The following is an 18,413-nucleotide window of genomic DNA, read 5'->3' on the forward strand; positions in this document are numbered from 1 at the left end:
GTGGTATTAATTTTTTTGATGTTTTGTAGTGATACCACTCTTCTTACTAATTTTTTTGGGGAAAATGTAGTTATTTATATATTAAGTTAGTTTATAAAGTATTTATCTGTATTTTAACATTAAAATTGTTAAAATGCAATTTTTATTATTGTTATTTTATAATATATTAATACATAGTTTTAAAATCCAGTTTTAATTTCTAACATGGTAATTATTAATAGCTGTAACCTGCATTATAAATACTTTTAGAATATTCAGTTACTTTTTAAGAGTATAAAGGATTCCTGACATCCAGATGTTTGAGAACCACTAGAAGGAAACAGTCTCCAAGATACATTGTTAGGAAAAGCGCAGATCCAGTATAATTGTAAGTTAGCATTTATGTGAAAAAGAATGTGAGTGGGATTTTTAAAAATTTATTTTTAATTGGAAGATAATTGCTTTAGAATGTTGTGTTGGTTTCTGTCCTACATCAGCATGAATCAGTCATGGGTATACATGTGTCCCCTCCCTCTTGAACTTCCCTCCCACCCCTTCTCACCCCTCTAGGTTGTCACAGAGCACCATGTTGAGCTCCCTGTATTATACACCAAGTTCCCACTGGTTATAAATAGGACTCTTATTTACTTGTATGTAAGTAAAAGTCTTCTGGAAGGTTATAAAGGAATTAAGTGTTGGTTTGTTCAGTAAGGAAGGAATGAAAGGTGAATTTTCTAAACCCTTTTGAACTTCCTTGAATTTAAAACCAGTTGAATTCATTGCTCATTTAAAAAAGAATAAATCAAAATATTCCTACCAGCTGTATTACAGATTTCAGGTAATATGTAAGTCTGTTACGATAGTTGGAGCGAGTTTGGAGTAATGGTTATTTTTCTGGTGACTTGCTTTTTCTTATTTTATTAGTGAAGAAAATGAAGCTTGCTTATTTTAAAGGTAAAAAATTTCACATACTGTCCAATCCAAATACACTGATGGTGAAATTATATAAATCAAATAGGTAGCAGTTTCCCCAGTGGGGCCCAAAGTATACTAAACTTAAGTTTTAAGGAGAAAAAAATCTGATTGGTTTTTTTACTAGCAGGTATTTTCTAGGTTTCTAGTAGAGACTGGATTTATTTTAGAAGACTATTAAAATTTGTAGTCTGTTATTTAAGAGGTTTCGAAAAAGTGCTACATGAAATATGGAAATATAAAAACTAGCTGAATGTTTTGACATTTGATTCAGTACAAAGAGTACTTTGTAACACTCATAACCTTTGAGGCTTTGGGAATTCTTTAAAAGAATAGCTAAGGAACTCAATTTTATTGATCCTGTCTGCTGTTAAGCATGACTTTTGATCACTGTTCATACTTTTAACTTTTGGATACATTAAATATCCTTTTATGAAAAGAGGAAATTATTTTAATGCAAAAACTCTTCAGATTTTCTTTTTTCATATAATACTTACAAAGTTTATTTCTTTGAATGCTGAAATATTTCCAGAGTTCTTTGATGCAGTTTGGAGAAAGATATTACATGTGATTCTGTTCATTATAGTGAAAGGTTTGCCCATAATGTGGAACCATTTTCCCCAATTTCTTTAGTTGACAAAGAATGCCTTTAATAATGTTAAAAAGTTTTTCTGAGGTATTAGACAGTTAATTCAGAAAGGAGTTTACTATTTGCATGTACATGTGTAATAATTGACATTTTTCAAAGAACTTACACATTATTTTCTTTGATTCTCAACACATCTTGGAAGTAGCACATTAGTATTTTTCTTGTTTATTTTTTTATATTTATGGAAATCAAAATTCAAAAGACTAAATAAATAAATAGTCATATAACCTTGTTAATGATAAAATAGCAATTTAGATTTAAGCAAGGCTAGATTAGATTTTTCTAGAGGAAGAAATGGCAACCCACTCCTGTCTTCTTGCCTGGAAGATTCCATTGACAGAGGAGCCTGGTGGGTTACAGTCCGTTGGGTCACAAAGTCAAATGTGACCAAGTGAGCACACAGCACAGATTAGCTTTAAACAAGTTTAGATATAAACAAGACTAAATGCAAAAACAAAACAAAACAAAACATCTATACCTATGATGTTCAGGTTCTGTGGTCTGCAACTGGAGATGTAAAGACAAGACACAGATCTTGCCCTCTAGGGGCTGAAAGTTTAGTGACAGAGACCTCTCAGTGGAGAAAGAGGTGTGGTGGTGCCCAGTTGAAGGGCCATATATCTCAGTTAGTTTTGAGGAAGTGGCACAGATCCTGAAGAATGAGTAGGAAAAGTTAGCCAGAGTGAGTCTGGTTAGGGTGTGGTGAGAAGAGGTAGAATGTGTAGGCAATTAGGCCTAAGTAGCACGTGGATATGGTTTGGGAGCTGTTAGTAGCTCCATTTGATGGCTGTGCTGGGCTGCATGGGAGAAGGAGCAGGATGTGAAAGGACAGAAGTAAGATAGTGCCTTAAACTGGAATTTTGAAATTTTTTCTGTAAATTTCGAGGTGCTAAAAATTGATTGTATTAGGTTGGTGCAAGTGAAATTGCAGTTTTGGACTGTGAATCTTAAATCATTATCAGTTCAGTTCACTCACTCAGTCTTTGCGGCCCCCTGGACTTAAAATTCGTCAGGCTTCCTGCCCACCACCAACTCTTGGAGCTTGCTCAAACTCTTGTCCATCGAGTCGGTGATGCCATCCCACCATCTGACCCTCTGTCGTCCCCTTCTCCTCCTGCCCTCAGTCTTTCCCATCATCAGGGTCTTTTCCAGTGAGTCAGCTCTTCGCATCCGGTGGCCAAAGTATTGGAACTTTGGCTTCAGCATCAGTCCTTCCAATGAATATTCAGATTGATTTCCTTTAGGATGGACTGGTTGGATCTCCTTGCAATTCAAGGGACTCTCAAGAGTCTTCTCCAACCCCACAGTTCAAAACCATCAATTCTTCAGCACTCAGCTTTACTTACGGTCCAACTCTCACATCCATACATGACTACTGGAAAAACCATAGCTTTGACTACATGGACCTTTGTCACAGAGTCATGTCTCTGCTTTTTAATATGCTGTCTAGGTTGGTCATAGCTTTTCTTCCAAGGAGCAAGTGTCTTTTGATTTCATGGCTGCAGTCACCATCTGCAGTGATTTTGGAGCCCAAGAAATATAGCTAGGCTCAAACACATCTTTATTAATCAAAATAGGAACCATTACAATCAACATGCTTTTGCTAATGAGAAGTAAATTTGCTTATTCTTGTAGCATAAAAACCCATGCCTTGGGATTCAGTGAACTCTGGAAAAACATTTTCTGTCTCCTGTTGGTTGTGGAAGCGTTTTCCCTGTTGTCAAGATGTTTGTCAAGAGTTGTCAAGATGTTTGTCAAGAGTTGTCAAGATGTTTGGGGAAGTGGTAGTTGGTTGGTGAGAGATCAGGTGAATATGGAGGATGAGACACAGTTTCCTAGCCCAGTTTGTTCAACGTCTGAAGCATGGGTTGTGTGAAGGGCGTTGTGGTGGAGAAGAGTTGTGTTCTTTTGACCAGTGCTGGCTATATGTGTTGCAGTTTTCGATGCATCTCATCGATTTGCTGAGCATGCTTCTCAGATGTAATGATTTTGCTGGGATTCAGAAAGCTGTAGTGGATCAGACCAACAGCAGAGCACTGAACAGTGACCATGACCTTTTTTTGGTGCAAGTTTGGCTTTGGGAAGTGCTTTGAAGCTTCTCCTCAGTCCAGCCACTGAGCTGGTTGTTGCCTGTTGTATAGAACCCATTTTTCATCGCATATCACAGTCAGATTGAGAAATGGTCTGTTGTTGCATAGAACAAGAGAAGACGACACTTCGAAATGATTTTTTTGATTTGCAGTCAGCTTGTGAGGCACCTACGTACTGACCTTTTTCACCTTTCCAATTTACTTCAAATGCTGAATGACTGGAGAATAGTCAGTGATGAGTTCTTTGGCAACGTCTTGTGTAGTTATAAGAGGATCAGCTTTGATGATGTTCTCAGTTGGTCGTTGCCAACTTCTGATGGCTGGTCACTATACACTTCATCTTCACGGCTCTTGTCTCCTTTGCAAAACTTCTTGAACCACCGCTGCACTGTACGTTCTTTAGCAGTTCCTAGAACAAATGCGTTTGTTGTTGATGTTGAGAGCTGTCTCTGCTGCTTTACAACCCAGTTTGAGCTCGAGTAAGAAAATTGCTTGAATTTGCTTTTTGTCTAACATAATTTCCTAGTCTGAAATAAAGATGAAATACACACCAAGTAGTAAGTCATTAGCCAAAAAAATAGGAGAACTGAACATTAAAATGATGTATAATATAACCACATTTATTTAAGAATGTATTCCAGTATGAAATGGCAAAGTTCAACAATGCTAAACCACAATTACTTTTGCATTTACCTAATAAACAGATGTGTGGATCACAATAAACTGGAAAATTCTGAAAGAGATGGGAATACCAGGCCACCTGACCTGCCTCTTGAGAAACCTGTACGCAGGTCAGGAAGCAACAGTTAGAACTGGACATGGAACAACAGACTGGTTCCAAATAGGAAAAGGAGTACGTCAAGGCTGTATATTGTCACCCTGCTTATTTTATTTATCTATTTATTTAATTTTTTCAATTATTTTTATTAGTTGGAGGCTAATTACTTCACAACATTGCAGTGGGTTTTGTCATACATTGACATGAATCAGCTATGGAGTTACATGTATTCCCCATCCCGATCCCCCCTCCCACCTCCCCCCCCCCCACCCGATTCCCCTGGGTCCTCCCAGTGCACCTGGCCCGAGCACCTGTCTCATGCATCCCACCTGGGCCGGTGGTCTGTTTCACCATAGATAATATACATGCTGTTCTCTCAAAACATCCCACCCTCGCCTTCTCCCACAGAGTCCAAAAGTCTGTTCTGTACATCTGTGTCTCTTTTTCTGTTTTGCATATAGGGTTATCATTACCATCTTTCTAAATTCCATATATATGTGTTAGTATGCTGTAATGTTCTTTATCTTTCTGGCTTACTTCACTCTGTATAATGGGCTCCAGTTTCATCCATCTCATTAGAACTGATTCAAATGAATTCTTTTTAACGGCTGAGTAATATTCCATGGTGTATATGTACCACAGCTTCCTTATCCATTCGTCTGCTGATGGGCATCTAGGTTGCTTCCATGTCCTGGCTATTATAAACAGTGCTGCGATGAACATTGGGGTGCACGTGTCTCTTTCAGATCTGGTTTCCTCAGTGTGTATGCCCAGAAGTGGGATTGCTGGGTCATATGGCAGTTCTATTTCCAGTTTTTTAAGAAATCTCCACACTGTTTTCCATAGTGGCTGTACTAGTTTGCATTCCCACCAACAGTGTAAGAGGGTTCCCTTTTCTCCACACCCTCTCCAGCATTTATTGCTTGTAGACTTTTGGATAGCAGCCATCCTGACTGGCGTGTAATGGTACCTCATTGTGGTTTTGATTTGCATTTCTCTGATAATGAGTGATGTTGAGCATCTTTTCATGTGTTTGTTAGCCATCTGTATGTCTTCTTTGGAGAAATGTCTGTTTAGTTCTTTGGCCCATTTTTTGATTGGGTCATTTATTTTTCTGGAATTGAGCTGCAGGAGTTGCTTGTATATTTTTGAGATTAATCCTTTGTCCGTTTCTTCATTTGCTATTATTTTCTCCCAATCTGAGGGCTGTCTTTTCACCTTACTTATAGTTTCCTTTGTGTGCAAAAGCTTTTAAGTTTCATTAGGTCCCATTTGTTTATTTTTGCTTTTATTTCCAATATTCTGGGAGGTGAGTCATAGAGGATCCTGCTGTGATTTATGTCGGAGAGTGTTTTGCCTATGTTCTCCTCTAGGAGTTTTATAGTTTCTGGTCTTACATTTAGATCTTTAATCCATTTTGAGTTTATTTTTGTGTATGGTGTTAGAAAGTGTTCTAGTTTCATTCTTTTACAAGTGGTTGACCAGTTTTCCCAGCACCACTTGTTGAAGAGGTTGTCTTTTTTCCATTGTATATCCTTGCCTCCTTTGTCAAAGTAAGGTGTCCATAGGTTCGTGGATTTTATCTCTGGGCTTTTTATTCTGTTCCATTGATCTATATTTCTGTCTTTGTGCCAGTACCATACTGTCTTGATGACTGTGGCTTTGTAGTAGAGTCTGAAGTCAGGCAGGTTGATTCCTCCAGTTCCATTCTTCTTTCTCAAGATTACTTTGGCTATTTGAGGTTTTTTGCATTTCCATACAAATTGTGAAATTCTTTGGTCTAGTTCTGTGAAAAATACCGTTGGTAGCTTGATAGGGATTGCATTGAATCTATAGATTGCTTTGGGTAGAATAGCCATTTTGACAATATTGATTCTTCCAATCCATGAACACGGTATGTTTCTCCATCTGTTTGTGTCCTCTTTGATTTCTTTCATCAGTGTTTTATAGTTTTCTATATATAGGTCTTTTGTTTCTTTAGGTAGATATACTCCTAAGTATTTTATTCTTTTTGTTGCAATGGTGAATGGTATTGTTTCCTTAATTTCTCTTTCTGTTTTTTCATTGTTAGTATATAGGAATGCAAGGGATTTCTGTGTGTTAATTTTATATCCTGCAACTTTACTATATTCATTGATTAGCTCTAGTAATTTTCTGGTAGAGTCTTTAGGGTTTTCTATGTAGAGGATCATGTCATCTGCAAACAGCGAGAGTTTCACTTCCTCTTTTCCTATCTGGATTCCTTTTACTTCTTTTTCTGCTCTGATTGCTGTGGCCAAAACTTCCAACACGATGTTGAATAGTAGTTCACCCTGATTATTTAACTTATATGCAGAGTACATCATGAGAAACGCTGGGCTGGAAGAAGCATAAGCTGGAATCAGGATTGCTGGGAGAAATATCAATAACCTTAGATATGCAGATGACACCACTCTTATGGCAGAAAGTGAAGATGAACTAAAAAAAAAAAGCCTCTTGATGAAAGTTTAAGAGGAGAGTGAAAAATTTGGCTTAAAGCTTAACATTCAGAAAACTAAGATCACGGCATCTGGTCCCATCACTTCATGGGAAATAGATGGGGAGACAGTGGAAACAGTGTCAGACTTTAATTTTTGGGGCTCCAAAATCACTGCAGATAGTGATTGTAGCCATGAAACTTCCTCCTTAGAAGGAAAGTTACGACCAACCTAGATAGCCTATTAAAAAGCAAAGACATTATTTTGCCAACAAAGATCCGTCTGGTCAAGGCTATGGTTTTTCCAGTGGTCATGTATGGATGTGAGAGTTGGACTGGGAAGAAAGCTGAGCGCTGAAAAATTGATGCTTTTGAACTGTGGTGTTGGAGAAGACTCTTGAGAGTCCCTTGGACTGCAAGGAGATCCAACCAGTCCATCCTAAAGGAGATCAGTCCTGGATGTTCATTGGAAGGACTGATGCTGAAGCTGGAACTCCAGTACTTTGGCCACCTGATGCGAAGAGTTGAGTCATTGAAAAAGACCCTGATGCTGGGAGGGATTGGGGGCAGGAGGAGAAGGGGATGACAGAGGATGAGATGGTTGGATGGCATCACCAACCTGACGGACATGGGTTTGAATAAACTCCGGGAGTTGGTGATGGACAGGGAGGCCTGGCGTGCTGCGATTCATGGGGTCGCAAAGAGTTGGACACGACTGAACTGAACTGAACTGAATAAACAGATGCAAGGACTGAGTTTGAACAGTGTTTGAGTCTTAATTCTTGGGCTTACTAGCAATAGAACTACAGTCAAGTGATTGTTTCTGAGCCTCAGTTACCTCAGAAGTTAAATGGAAAAATGTTGGATGTATTGCAGTAGACTAAGAAAAATAAATGTTAAAATAGTGTGTACCAAACCTCTATGTAAGAACTCAGTAATGGGAGATGACTTAGAAGTAAGTATGGCTCAGATGGTAAAGCGTCTGCCTGCATTGAGGGAGACCCAGGTTTGATCCCTGGGTCAGGAAGATCCCCTGGAAAAGAAATGGCAATCTACTCCAGTACTCTTGCCTGAAAAATTCCATGGATGGAGGAGCCTGATGTGGGCTATAGTCCATAGGGCCGCAAAGAGTCAGACACGACTGAGTGACTTCACTTTACTTTCTTTCTTTCTTTCTAAGCAGAAGTGAAAAAAAGAGTTAAGTTTTTTATTTTAAAATATATTTGGACTATTTGGACATTTTCTAAAGCAGCTTAGCTGAAATGGTTTTATAATCTCAGTATTTAATATTTAGGAGTCTTTCAATGTGGTGTTTCTTTGTAGCCTTGTTTGAAAGTCAGACTTTCTGTGTATGATGTGGTTATCAGCTTATCAGACTGTTACCAGTCAGCCCTTTTGTGGAATCAACTTTGTGTGATGTTGTGTGCCATTCCTGTTCCCCCAGCTCCTTGGCCCAAGACTCAATTCAGAACTGGAAGACTTGGATCTGTCGTCTCCTAACATACTCATTTTTGGCAAATCCTTGCCCATTTGTGTGTTTCTTCAATGTTAAAATGGTACCTAATTAATTTAGCTTCAGAGAACAAAGTGAAATAGAACCTGGGTACATTTTTGTAAAACACAGTGTCTTAGTCTGTTTGGTCTGCCATAACAAAAGACTGCAGACCGAGTGGTTTAAACAGTGGAAATTTGTTTCTCACCATCTTGGAGACTTGGAACGTCCATGGTTAAGGTCCGGCTGACTTGATTTCTGGTGAGAGCTCTTCACGGCTCGCAGACAGCCGCCCTCTCGCAGTGTGCTCGCGTGGACTTTGCTCTGAGTGTGCTCTGGGGGAGGGGAGGGAGAGGAAGGGTAAGAGAGTGAACCCCTGGGTGTCTTTTCTAATAAGGGCACTAATTCTTTAGGATCAGGGCTCTTGTGACCTCATTTAGCCTCTGCATACAGCTTCACTGACTAGGACTTGCATGTGGGACACACATAGCTTGCATTCATGCTTGCATGCAGGCACATTCAATAACATGCGTTGAAATTGGAAGTGTTGTCTTTTGATGGGTTTACAACCATCAAAACCATCATTGATAACAGTTAAGTGCCAGTCATGTATTATATTTAACTGCTGTCCAGAGCTGCAGATGTGTATGGATCCTCTGAGTCCTGCTTTCTAGTTGATGAGTTTATAGTTGGTTAGCTACAGGAGTGATTTACAACCGAGTTAGTATAGAACTCAGAATATTACTGTGCCAAAGATAATTACAAGATACCAACAGCCTTTCTTATAGTATATTAAGCATATACCATTTCCTTGAATTCCCCCCACCCTTTTCCAAGCCCAGATAATAGTTTGGTTCCCATAGTAAATGTCTATAGTTTAGTGGTAATTTTAAAAATTGTATCATTTATCTTAATTATGAATTTAGCTTTTTACTCACAGAGCAAGCTTTTTAAGGTGGTACAGTTTCACAGATTTTAAAGACAACTAAATCAAACCTTGGTTTTGCATAGCAGATACTGGAATACAGATAGAAGTTCTAACTAAACTTCAGGATATAAGCCTTCTCTTTTCCTAATTGTGAATTTCAGTATGAATTTTGATTGAGTTCTGTTTGCATTTTAGATTGTGCTGGAAGATCTTTGTACCTGGTTTCCCAAAATGATCCCATTTATGTTGTTTTTCACAGGCCAGCCCTCCAGATCTCTATATTGAAAGATTTAATATAGCTCTTGGACAATATATGGGAGCATTGCAGAGCATTGTGCCTCTTTTCATATATATGGTAAGTTAGAGCTATTTTCCCTTTCCACATACCTTGGTTTATTGGTCTAAGTGCAAACAGATGCAGAAAGTTAAGTATATTCTATTTTTCTTTTACTAAGTATTACGTTAGAAATGGAAATTAATCTCTTTCAGCAATATTTGATAGTGTTGACATAGAAAACTTATTTAGCCTTGTGTACACTGTTTTGAAACTTCATAAATACCATTGCTGAAATAGTCAATTAGGCATTACTTAATCACAGTCACCCAGTTAGCATTTATTTTATTTCTACCATATGAAAGATACTGTGCTTAGAAAATAAAGATAAAGAAATAAAGATAAGAAAATAAAATCTTTCCTATATATGAAGATTTCTTATCTTCAGAAAGTACAGTTAAGACATATTTCTAAAAACATGGTGTATAATAAATGCCAAGGAGGTAACTCCATAAAAAGTAGAATAATAAAATTTTCTTTCATTCTAATGATCGTTTTCATTTGGAGGGTATGCCATGGGTATAATCTGTAGTCTCTTAACTTTGCTGATGTGTTCTCCGCTCCCACCCCACCCCACCCTGTTTTAAATATATAAAGTTACAGGATCTTAATGTTTTGTGTTCCTACTGAATGGAAGAGCCTTTAGAAACCATTGTCCCGCTTTCTTGTTGTTAGGTTGAGTTGTTTAGGTTGATCCTACATTCTATTGCTTAGAGGTCACTGTGTGTAATACCAAACTTCAAAATGATTTATTGTCCATAAGATATGCTTTACTGGGGGGGGGAGAAAAAAAAAACAGGTCATTGGGAGAAATCTGTGTTGTCAGTGGGAGACTACTATTTAAATAATGGATGAAGGATATTTATAGTAAAAACTATACAAAAATGATGACATGTCCGTATGTTATTTTCAAGGGAAATCTTTTCAAGCTACAACATTAGGTGAAAAAGCAAGATGTAAAGCAGTGTGAGGTATATTTCTTCATTAGCAAGTGTTTTCTTCTTTATTTTAGGGGAAATAAAACATATCAGAGAGGAAAAAAAATGTTAAAAATTGAAAGAATCAGTGAGCAACTTGTTAATATTCCTCTTTGTATTTTTACTCCTATACATGGAGTTAGCATTTTTAAACACAAATGAATTTAGTCTTTTTGACTTGCCAGTCATTTTAATGGATGCTTTTGGCTGTAAGAAACAAAACTTGATTCAAAGTGATTTAGATAAAGAAAGAAAAGTATTGTCTCTTGCTATAAAGTTCTAGAAATAAAGTAGTTTCCAGGGTTGGTTAAATCTGTAGTTGAGCAGTGTTATCAAAGTCTTATCTTGTTTTTTGTCTCTTTGCTTTACATAGCTGTTTCATCTTGTTTTCCACATGGTTGTAAAATGACTGTAAGGTACTCTTCACTCAGGCCTCAGTTTCCCTTAGTCTGATTGGGTTACCTTGGGTCACTTGTCTGCCTTTGAACCAAAGACTACCCATCTGGAAGGAATGCTGTAAACTGAATGATTTGGACTAATCATTAAAGTGGAATGTAGGGGAGTCAACCGGTGCATGCCCACTGCCTGCTTTAAGCCTGGATTTTTAAATAGCGTACCTATCACTTGTGTTTCCTGGTATTGCCTTTAGATCATGATGTAGTCATATAAAAGGGCATATTAAGTGCTTATCATACAATATGGTCCATTACATCCCTGTCTAGTTAATGTTGAGTATCTTCCCATGTTCTTTTATATGATTTATAGCATTTTGTCTTTATGTGCTTTAAACTCCATGCTAGGAAGACTATAATAGTGGCAGAGCTTTTGTTTTCTAATGTTGGTTTTTTATGTTTTAATTGATGCTTTTATGAATTGTTTCCTAAAATTATTTTTTAGTGCTTCAGTTCATTAGACTAATTATTTCCCTCTAATTGATGCCCTGAAAAATAACTTGTTTTCCATTTCAGAATAAGTTTTACATTGAAACCAAGCTTAACAGAGACTTAAAAGATGACCTTATAAAGCTGTTTACTGAACACGTTGCAGAAAAGCACATTTACAGCCTAATGCGTAAGTGTTTCAACCTGGAGGGATGACGTGACACTAGCAGGTTTTCTTTTTTGAATCAGTGAGCATTGGCATCTGAACCCCAATGTTGACATCTTTGGAATCGTATCACAAGAAGTGTTAAAGTCTCATTCTATAGTGAGACACTGAGGAATTGAAATTTGACTTGAAGTTCACCCAGTGAGCTGGGAGAAGCCAGGCTCTGAACAGTGCCATCATAGCTGGAGTGATACTTTGCCTCTTTTGTTTTCCTCTGACATTGGGGGAAATATTATTAATATTAAAGAGTTCATTTGCCCATAATTTTGTTACCGATAATTCTAGGATAGTGTTAATATTTTTGAAATAGCACAGTATCCTCTCAGTTTCCTTATTTTTATTAAAAAAAAAGCTAAAGCTTATGAGAATTAAACATATGTTTGTCCCTTCTCTCAAGCTACAGCTCCCTCAAATTCCCATTTTGTTTTACTTAAAAGGGGAGTTCAACTAGAAAATTTTACTTTTTAATTAAAGACTTTCTACAAAGAATTTTAAGTGGAGAGGATTTTATTGAAATGTTATATCTTTTTGTAACTGAATGTGATTATTTTCAATTAATTCATCCCAAATTTGTATTCATTTTATGTTTAATATGTGAATTTATCATTTCCTTATATAGCTATCAAGTTTGACATAGGTAGTTATAGTTATGTAGAGGTTATTTGCAAATATATGTATTTGATGACACAATGACTGTGTGATTGAACCTGAAGAATTAGTTGGGAATAAGACAATAGCTCAGTTGGTAAAGAATGCGCCTGCAATGTAGGAGACCCTGGTTCGATTCCTGGGTCAGGAAGATACCTTGGAGAAGGGCTAGGCTACCCACTCCAGTATTCTTGGGCTTCCCTTGTGACTCAGCTGGTAAAGAATCTAACTGCAATGTAGGAGACCAGGGTTCAATCCCTGGATTGGAAGATCCCTTGGAGAAGGGAAAAGCCACCCACTCCATTGTTCTGGCCTGGAGAATTCCATGGAGTGTATAGTCCATGGGGTTGCAAAGAGTCGGACATGACTGAGCGACTTTCACTTTCAAGACTTACTGAAAGCCAAATGGTTGGTCCAAAAGTAGGAAGATGAATTAACAGAGACAGAGTCTGGGTTTGGGGTCATGTTGAAATTAGTAGAGTAGGAGAGACTCCAAGAAACTGAAATTTAGAATTTCAGATTTTAAACATTCCTTTTTTTTAAGACGTGATTTTTCTGCAATGCCTAGCATTTGTTATCCTTTAAATTTATCTATGCCATTCAAAATTATAGCTATCTGCTGATGATAAAATCAGAAGGAAAAACTTGAACCAGTGACCCTCTGGCCTTCAGTACATGAATTCAAATGTAACACACATTGCATGTTTGAAACTACAGAAATGTTGACTAAGTGAGATGGCATTTCCATTTTTAAAAAGGTGTGAATAGAAAAAACAATTTAATAATTTGACAAGCCTGCTTAGACTAAAATTACACCAAATTTCATGAATATTTGTTAGTTAATATATGGTGATTTTGGGGAAAGGGAAATGATTGAGGGAGTTAGAGATGAGGGAGTTAGAGAACTTTCATTCCCCAAATGTAAGTGTTTTAAATCATGAACTTAATGGGAAGTATTTATAGCTCACTCACTTAAGTACCATGAGTACTGTTGCTTTAATACAGCTTTGCTTATTTACAGAACCTCCATCAATTGAATAATTTCTGTCAGTGTTTCAACAACATGCACATATTTACTTGGTAGATGGAACTCGACTGTGATGGATTAATTTTGAAAAAGAAGAACTTTAGTGTATAAATACTTGGTTTGCCCTCTTGAGCTGTTCTTTTCTTATCCTTGTTTATCCTTCAGTCTTTGGGAGAAACGGTGATAGAAACTGAAACCTTGACAATCAATAAGAGTTGCATAATTTTTATAACCCATTTTCTCTTTATTTCAGCTTTACTTTTAGAAGCCCAGTCAACACCATTTCAGGTCACACCTTCAACTATGGCAAATATTGTGAAAGGCCTGTATACTCTCAGACCAGGTAAACATTCATCATTTGTTTAGGGGTTAGGTTTGTTTGTTTATGGCAATTCCAGCCTGATTTGTGAGAGGATAGTGTTTTTCTGTGTTTTCTGAAGCTTTATGGTATTTGGGTTTGTTACAGAAGAAAGTTGAGTTAGATACTCATTATTGTGAAATGTAAACTCAGGGTCTCACTTGGAAGTCTTTCTATACTAGTGAAAAGCAGATAATTCAGGGAATACAAGAAATAGTTTGTAGGAGACACTTTAGATACAGTTGAATCTTGTGTCTGGCATGAATCTCTTTTTTTGTTAGGTTCTCCTTTACTTCCGCGTCATACTGCAAGTATGTCCAGGCATACACATTCACAGCTCCATCTTGTAAGGCCTGTTATATATCTTGCAAGGAATCTAGAAGTTCTGATAAAATTATAGTTATTTCAAGGATATTTTGAGGAGGGAGATATAATAGCAGAACCAAAAATCAAAGATCACTGTGTTCAAGGCATAGTTTGTAAGTTAATCTTAATATATGTCTTATAATAAAAGCACTGAATTTAAAGGATTCTCCAGATGCATCTTTCTGTTTATAACCCAGAACCTCAAACTTATCCCAGTGATCTAGTCAATTAAAAAATGTCCATAGGACAGAGATTGCTGAAGTTCAGGGTAGAAAATTGTTTTCTGACTGCTTCTGGTTTTCAGACAGTCTCCTCTGATACTTTCTTAGGAGTGTACTTTCTCTCTGTTTAATAAACTCTTGCTACTTAAGAAAGAAAGAGAATAAAAAGAAAAATAATTGCCAGTCTAGAAACTTAAGGATGCCTTTTTGACAGTAATTATTTTTTTGTGAAATTCTGTCACTTGAAGATTGAATGAAATAAAACAGGATCTAAAGAACTTAACATAATAGTACTTGATAATGTAATAAGCGTGCTAATATTAACTGTTGTTACTGCTTTTCATTTGGGTCCAGTGGTTATTTTAATGGACTGATATCTGAATAATTTACTTATTTAATTTAAAAGAAATAGCAGAATTTAGCTTACCAAATTGGAAACCAAGTAAAAACTGTGATATTAGGGGTAGACTGTGATCTACCAGAAGTACCTTCTTTCTCAGGCTTCTTTAAAGAATTAGTGATTTCTAGAGTATTCAAATGTAATGTTACTTAAATTGGAATCAGTTCTTGCTCTAATCTTCATAATTTTTAGACATATTATTCCTACAAAATAAGTATTTATATAAAATTAAAAGTATTGCCTGTGTACAATAAACTGATGAATTTCTTTTTCTAGTTTCATAGAATTTTAAATTTCATTTTGCTAAGTGTGGTGAAAGTAACTCATGAATTTTTCTTTTAGTGCTAGATTATGAATGATTTTTTTCTTTTATTTTGGAAGACATCCAAGTACAGTATGACAGACTTCTAAATTCTGCCTCCAAAGTGAGCAGCTTTATCAGCTCTGGCTTTTATCATTAGTAACAAAATCACAGAATAAAACTAGTCACTAAGGGTAGAAAAACTTGTAGATACATGTTTATCCAAATGCTATTTTTATCCAGGTTTGAGCTCTTCTATAGGATTTGTACTACTTGTGAGGAGAATTCTGTATTTGAGAATTGTCCTTTTGAAAAGGTGAATTTTATCACAGACGAACCTTTTGCTGTCCTAGCTATTTTCTGAGATACTCTTAAACTTATTTTGACATTTATTCGTCTTGCCAGTACCCATTGTCTTCCTAGTATGTTTAAGCAGTTTTATTCACCTGACAGACTAAGGTTAAAATATTTTAAAAGTTGAATTTTAAATGTAAAGGTTCCTTTCATTACAGTAGTGCTGATTTTTATATAGTGGATGCATCTGAATCACCCAAAAAGGTTTGTTAAACTGTAGATTCCTGGGCCCTATTCCTTGGAGATTCTGATGACATCTGTTATTTAAATGTGTTTCCATCTCGTCTTTAGAAGTTCTCTAGGAATAGTTCCCATGATCCCATCTTGCTCTTCTTCATTTAATACAAACACTTTTCATTGTTTCTTTATCTTCATTTTAATGATTGCCTGGAGTTCCGTAAAATGTCAGACTGGTTTGACTCCTTGCCTTCTCTGATGGGTTAGTGGTTCCCCAGGGCTCTAAACTGAGACTCTTTTTAAAGCCATTTGAACTGAGCTAGAAGAAGGGACACTATTGAGAACATTTTGATACAAGTCTGTACAGAGGGTGAGTGGATCACCTTGATAGTGTTTGTGGTGCTTGGTTTTTTCGTTGTTTGTTGTTTACCATCTCTAGTTTAGCTCTTCTCTTATTAGGCTTTTTTTTTTTTTAATTTGCCAGTGATCCAGCACTGCATAGCATTAAATGTGTTTTGCTTTGTTTTTCTGATTTAGAGTTGTTTGCTTAGATTACAGTTTTTAAAGTGAGCATACTGGATTAAATACAGAGTTGACATTTTATGGGTTTTGATATATACAGCCAGAATACACACACACCACACACACACACAGCCCTATACACACACACACACACAACCCCCCCCCCCCACGCACACGCACGTGCATGCGTGCTGAGTCATTTCCGTCGTGTTCTACTCTGTGCAACTCTATGAACTGTAGCTCACCAGGCTCCTCTGTCCATGGGATTCTTCAGGCAAGGATACTGGAGTGGGTTGCCATGCCCTTCTCCAGGGGATCTTCCTGACCCAGGGATTGAACACATGTCTCTTAGGTCCCCGGCATTGGCAGTTGGGTTCTTTACCACTAGTGCCACCTGGGAAGCCCATATATATATCCAAAAGGGAAAATTTGAAAGGACTAGGTTAGAAGAATCCAAGAGGGCACAGAAGTGGCAGTATTTATATTTAGTGTTCACTGAGTAAGGGGAAGAGTATCTGATTTGTTAAAATGCTTTATAATAAAGACACTTAATTTATCTTTGTCATGTCTAATGCAGATATTTTCCTTTGACTTCTTTTTGTCTATTTATTTTGAGGAATGAATTTTTTTCTATAGATTATTCTCTTGATCTTTTATCTTTTCCTTAATAGTTTGATTACCAGTTAATTCTCTTTCTTTCACTGTTACATATGTTTAATTTGCTATAATTTAATGTGAGTCAAAGTTGGTTTATATTTTAAATGATGGGTAACATCATCTCTCCCACCTCCCTCCCCATTTTTTGGTACTTTTAAAATATGTCTGCTTATTACTTCATGTACTGTTCTGTCCTTAGGCCAGTGTATTTTTTTAATTAATGTTCCACAGGGCTACGTATTTCCACCAAGTCTTTTCCTTCCAAGTCCCTCCTGCTCAGAATTCTTTGCTTATTTCCCTTGTGTTTTCTTCCACATTTAGAATTTTTGAGACGGTTCATTCAAAAATTCTCTATGGATTTTTTGTTAAATTTGGTTAAATCAATAAAACGTAAAATATCCTCTTCCTGTAAATTCCATTTAGAAAAGAAACTTAACCTCTTTATCAGAAGGGGTTTCACTAATTTTTTTCCCACTTTAAGTTTGGTTTCATTTATAATCTTGTTGTTTGGGAAGAAAACTTTTCCTTTTCTGTTTAAATTGTATGATTTCCTTAATGAATCTTTTCCTTCCCTCACAGAGTGGGTTCAGATGGCTCCGACTCTGTTTTCTAAATTTATTCCAAACATTCTCCCTCGTGCGGTGGAGTCTGAACTGTCTGAATATGCTGCTCAAGATCAGAAGCTTCAAAGAGAACTTATACAGAATGGTTTCACAAGGCAAGTTTTCCTCTCCTTTCATGATAAAATATGTCCATTTCCTTAGGCCAGTTTGGCTTGGTAGTGGGGCTGGAGGGGGGACGCCAGTTTCTTAGAATGGGAGACATCTGCCCGCCGATAGGGCCGGTGCTGAGGGGAGAGGTGGTGAGCTCCTTGTCTGTGAAAGTGTTGAAGCTGGGTTTTGACTTTATGGGAGCTGCTCATAAGTAGGTTTTGAAGAAGGGATTTCTCATCAGGTGGGCAGTTAGTCTGGGCAGCCTCCGAAGAGCTCTTCCAGCTTTGATCCTCTTATACTAGTTTTGAATATTTGGAGAAACCTTGTCAAAATTTTATGATCAGTTATAAAGGTATATTTATGACTAAACTAGCAAAGGATTAGTTTTATGACTTAAACTGGTAAGGAGGGTTTAGATTGTGTTTTTCATATTTCCATTTTTTCCCCTAAATTGTAGTCATTTCTTCTTAAAAAGTAGGGCATCACTTATATGTGTCCACAAAATTCACCTCCCTTGATTTTGATGTAAACACTTTGCTAATTTTTCTGAAAGTTGCAATTCATTATCCTGGCTTTACCCCAGAAAATCTTTCAAAGTGTGTATTTTCAACTAAAATTACAGAAAAATTTTGATTCCTCACGGGAAAGCATCCTATTCTGTAATCAGATCGTTGGAGGGTATAGTGGAACTTTATAATTTTCATAATCCTTGCCCTCTCCTTAGCACGGTTGCATGCCTTCTCTTATTTGAATCCCTCATATTAAAGGGAGAAAGTTGTGGAGAGAAAGACACCTCGGTTCCTCCCTGAGGTGTAGTTGTGACACAGAGTGGTTGGGTATTGACTCACTTCTCTGGCTTGGGCAGGGGATGGCCACGCTCTTTCGCAGGTTCTGAGGCCACATTCACC

General features: G+C 37.0%; 1 protein-coding gene across 1 annotated transcript in view; it reads left to right on the forward strand.

The window, feature by feature from the left end:
- Window positions 1–18,413, forward strand: part of CACUL1 (CDK2 associated cullin domain 1) — a 70,604-nt gene that overhangs the window by 40,273 nt on the left and 11,918 nt on the right. The window contains exons 4-7 of the mRNA XM_043475315.1: window positions 9,603–9,698; window positions 11,623–11,725; window positions 13,690–13,779; window positions 17,372–17,510. Of these exons, the coding sequence (XP_043331250.1) occupies window positions 9,603–9,698; window positions 11,623–11,725; window positions 13,690–13,779; window positions 17,372–17,510 (428 nt within the window). The remainder of the gene's footprint in view (window positions 1–9,602; window positions 9,699–11,622; window positions 11,726–13,689; window positions 13,780–17,371; window positions 17,511–18,413) is intronic.

Source organism: Cervus canadensis, chromosome 8 (assembly GCF_019320065.1).
Source record: "Cervus canadensis isolate Bull #8, Minnesota chromosome 8, ASM1932006v1, whole genome shotgun sequence".
Taxonomy (NCBI): Eukaryota; Metazoa; Chordata; class Mammalia; order Artiodactyla; family Cervidae; genus Cervus; species Cervus canadensis.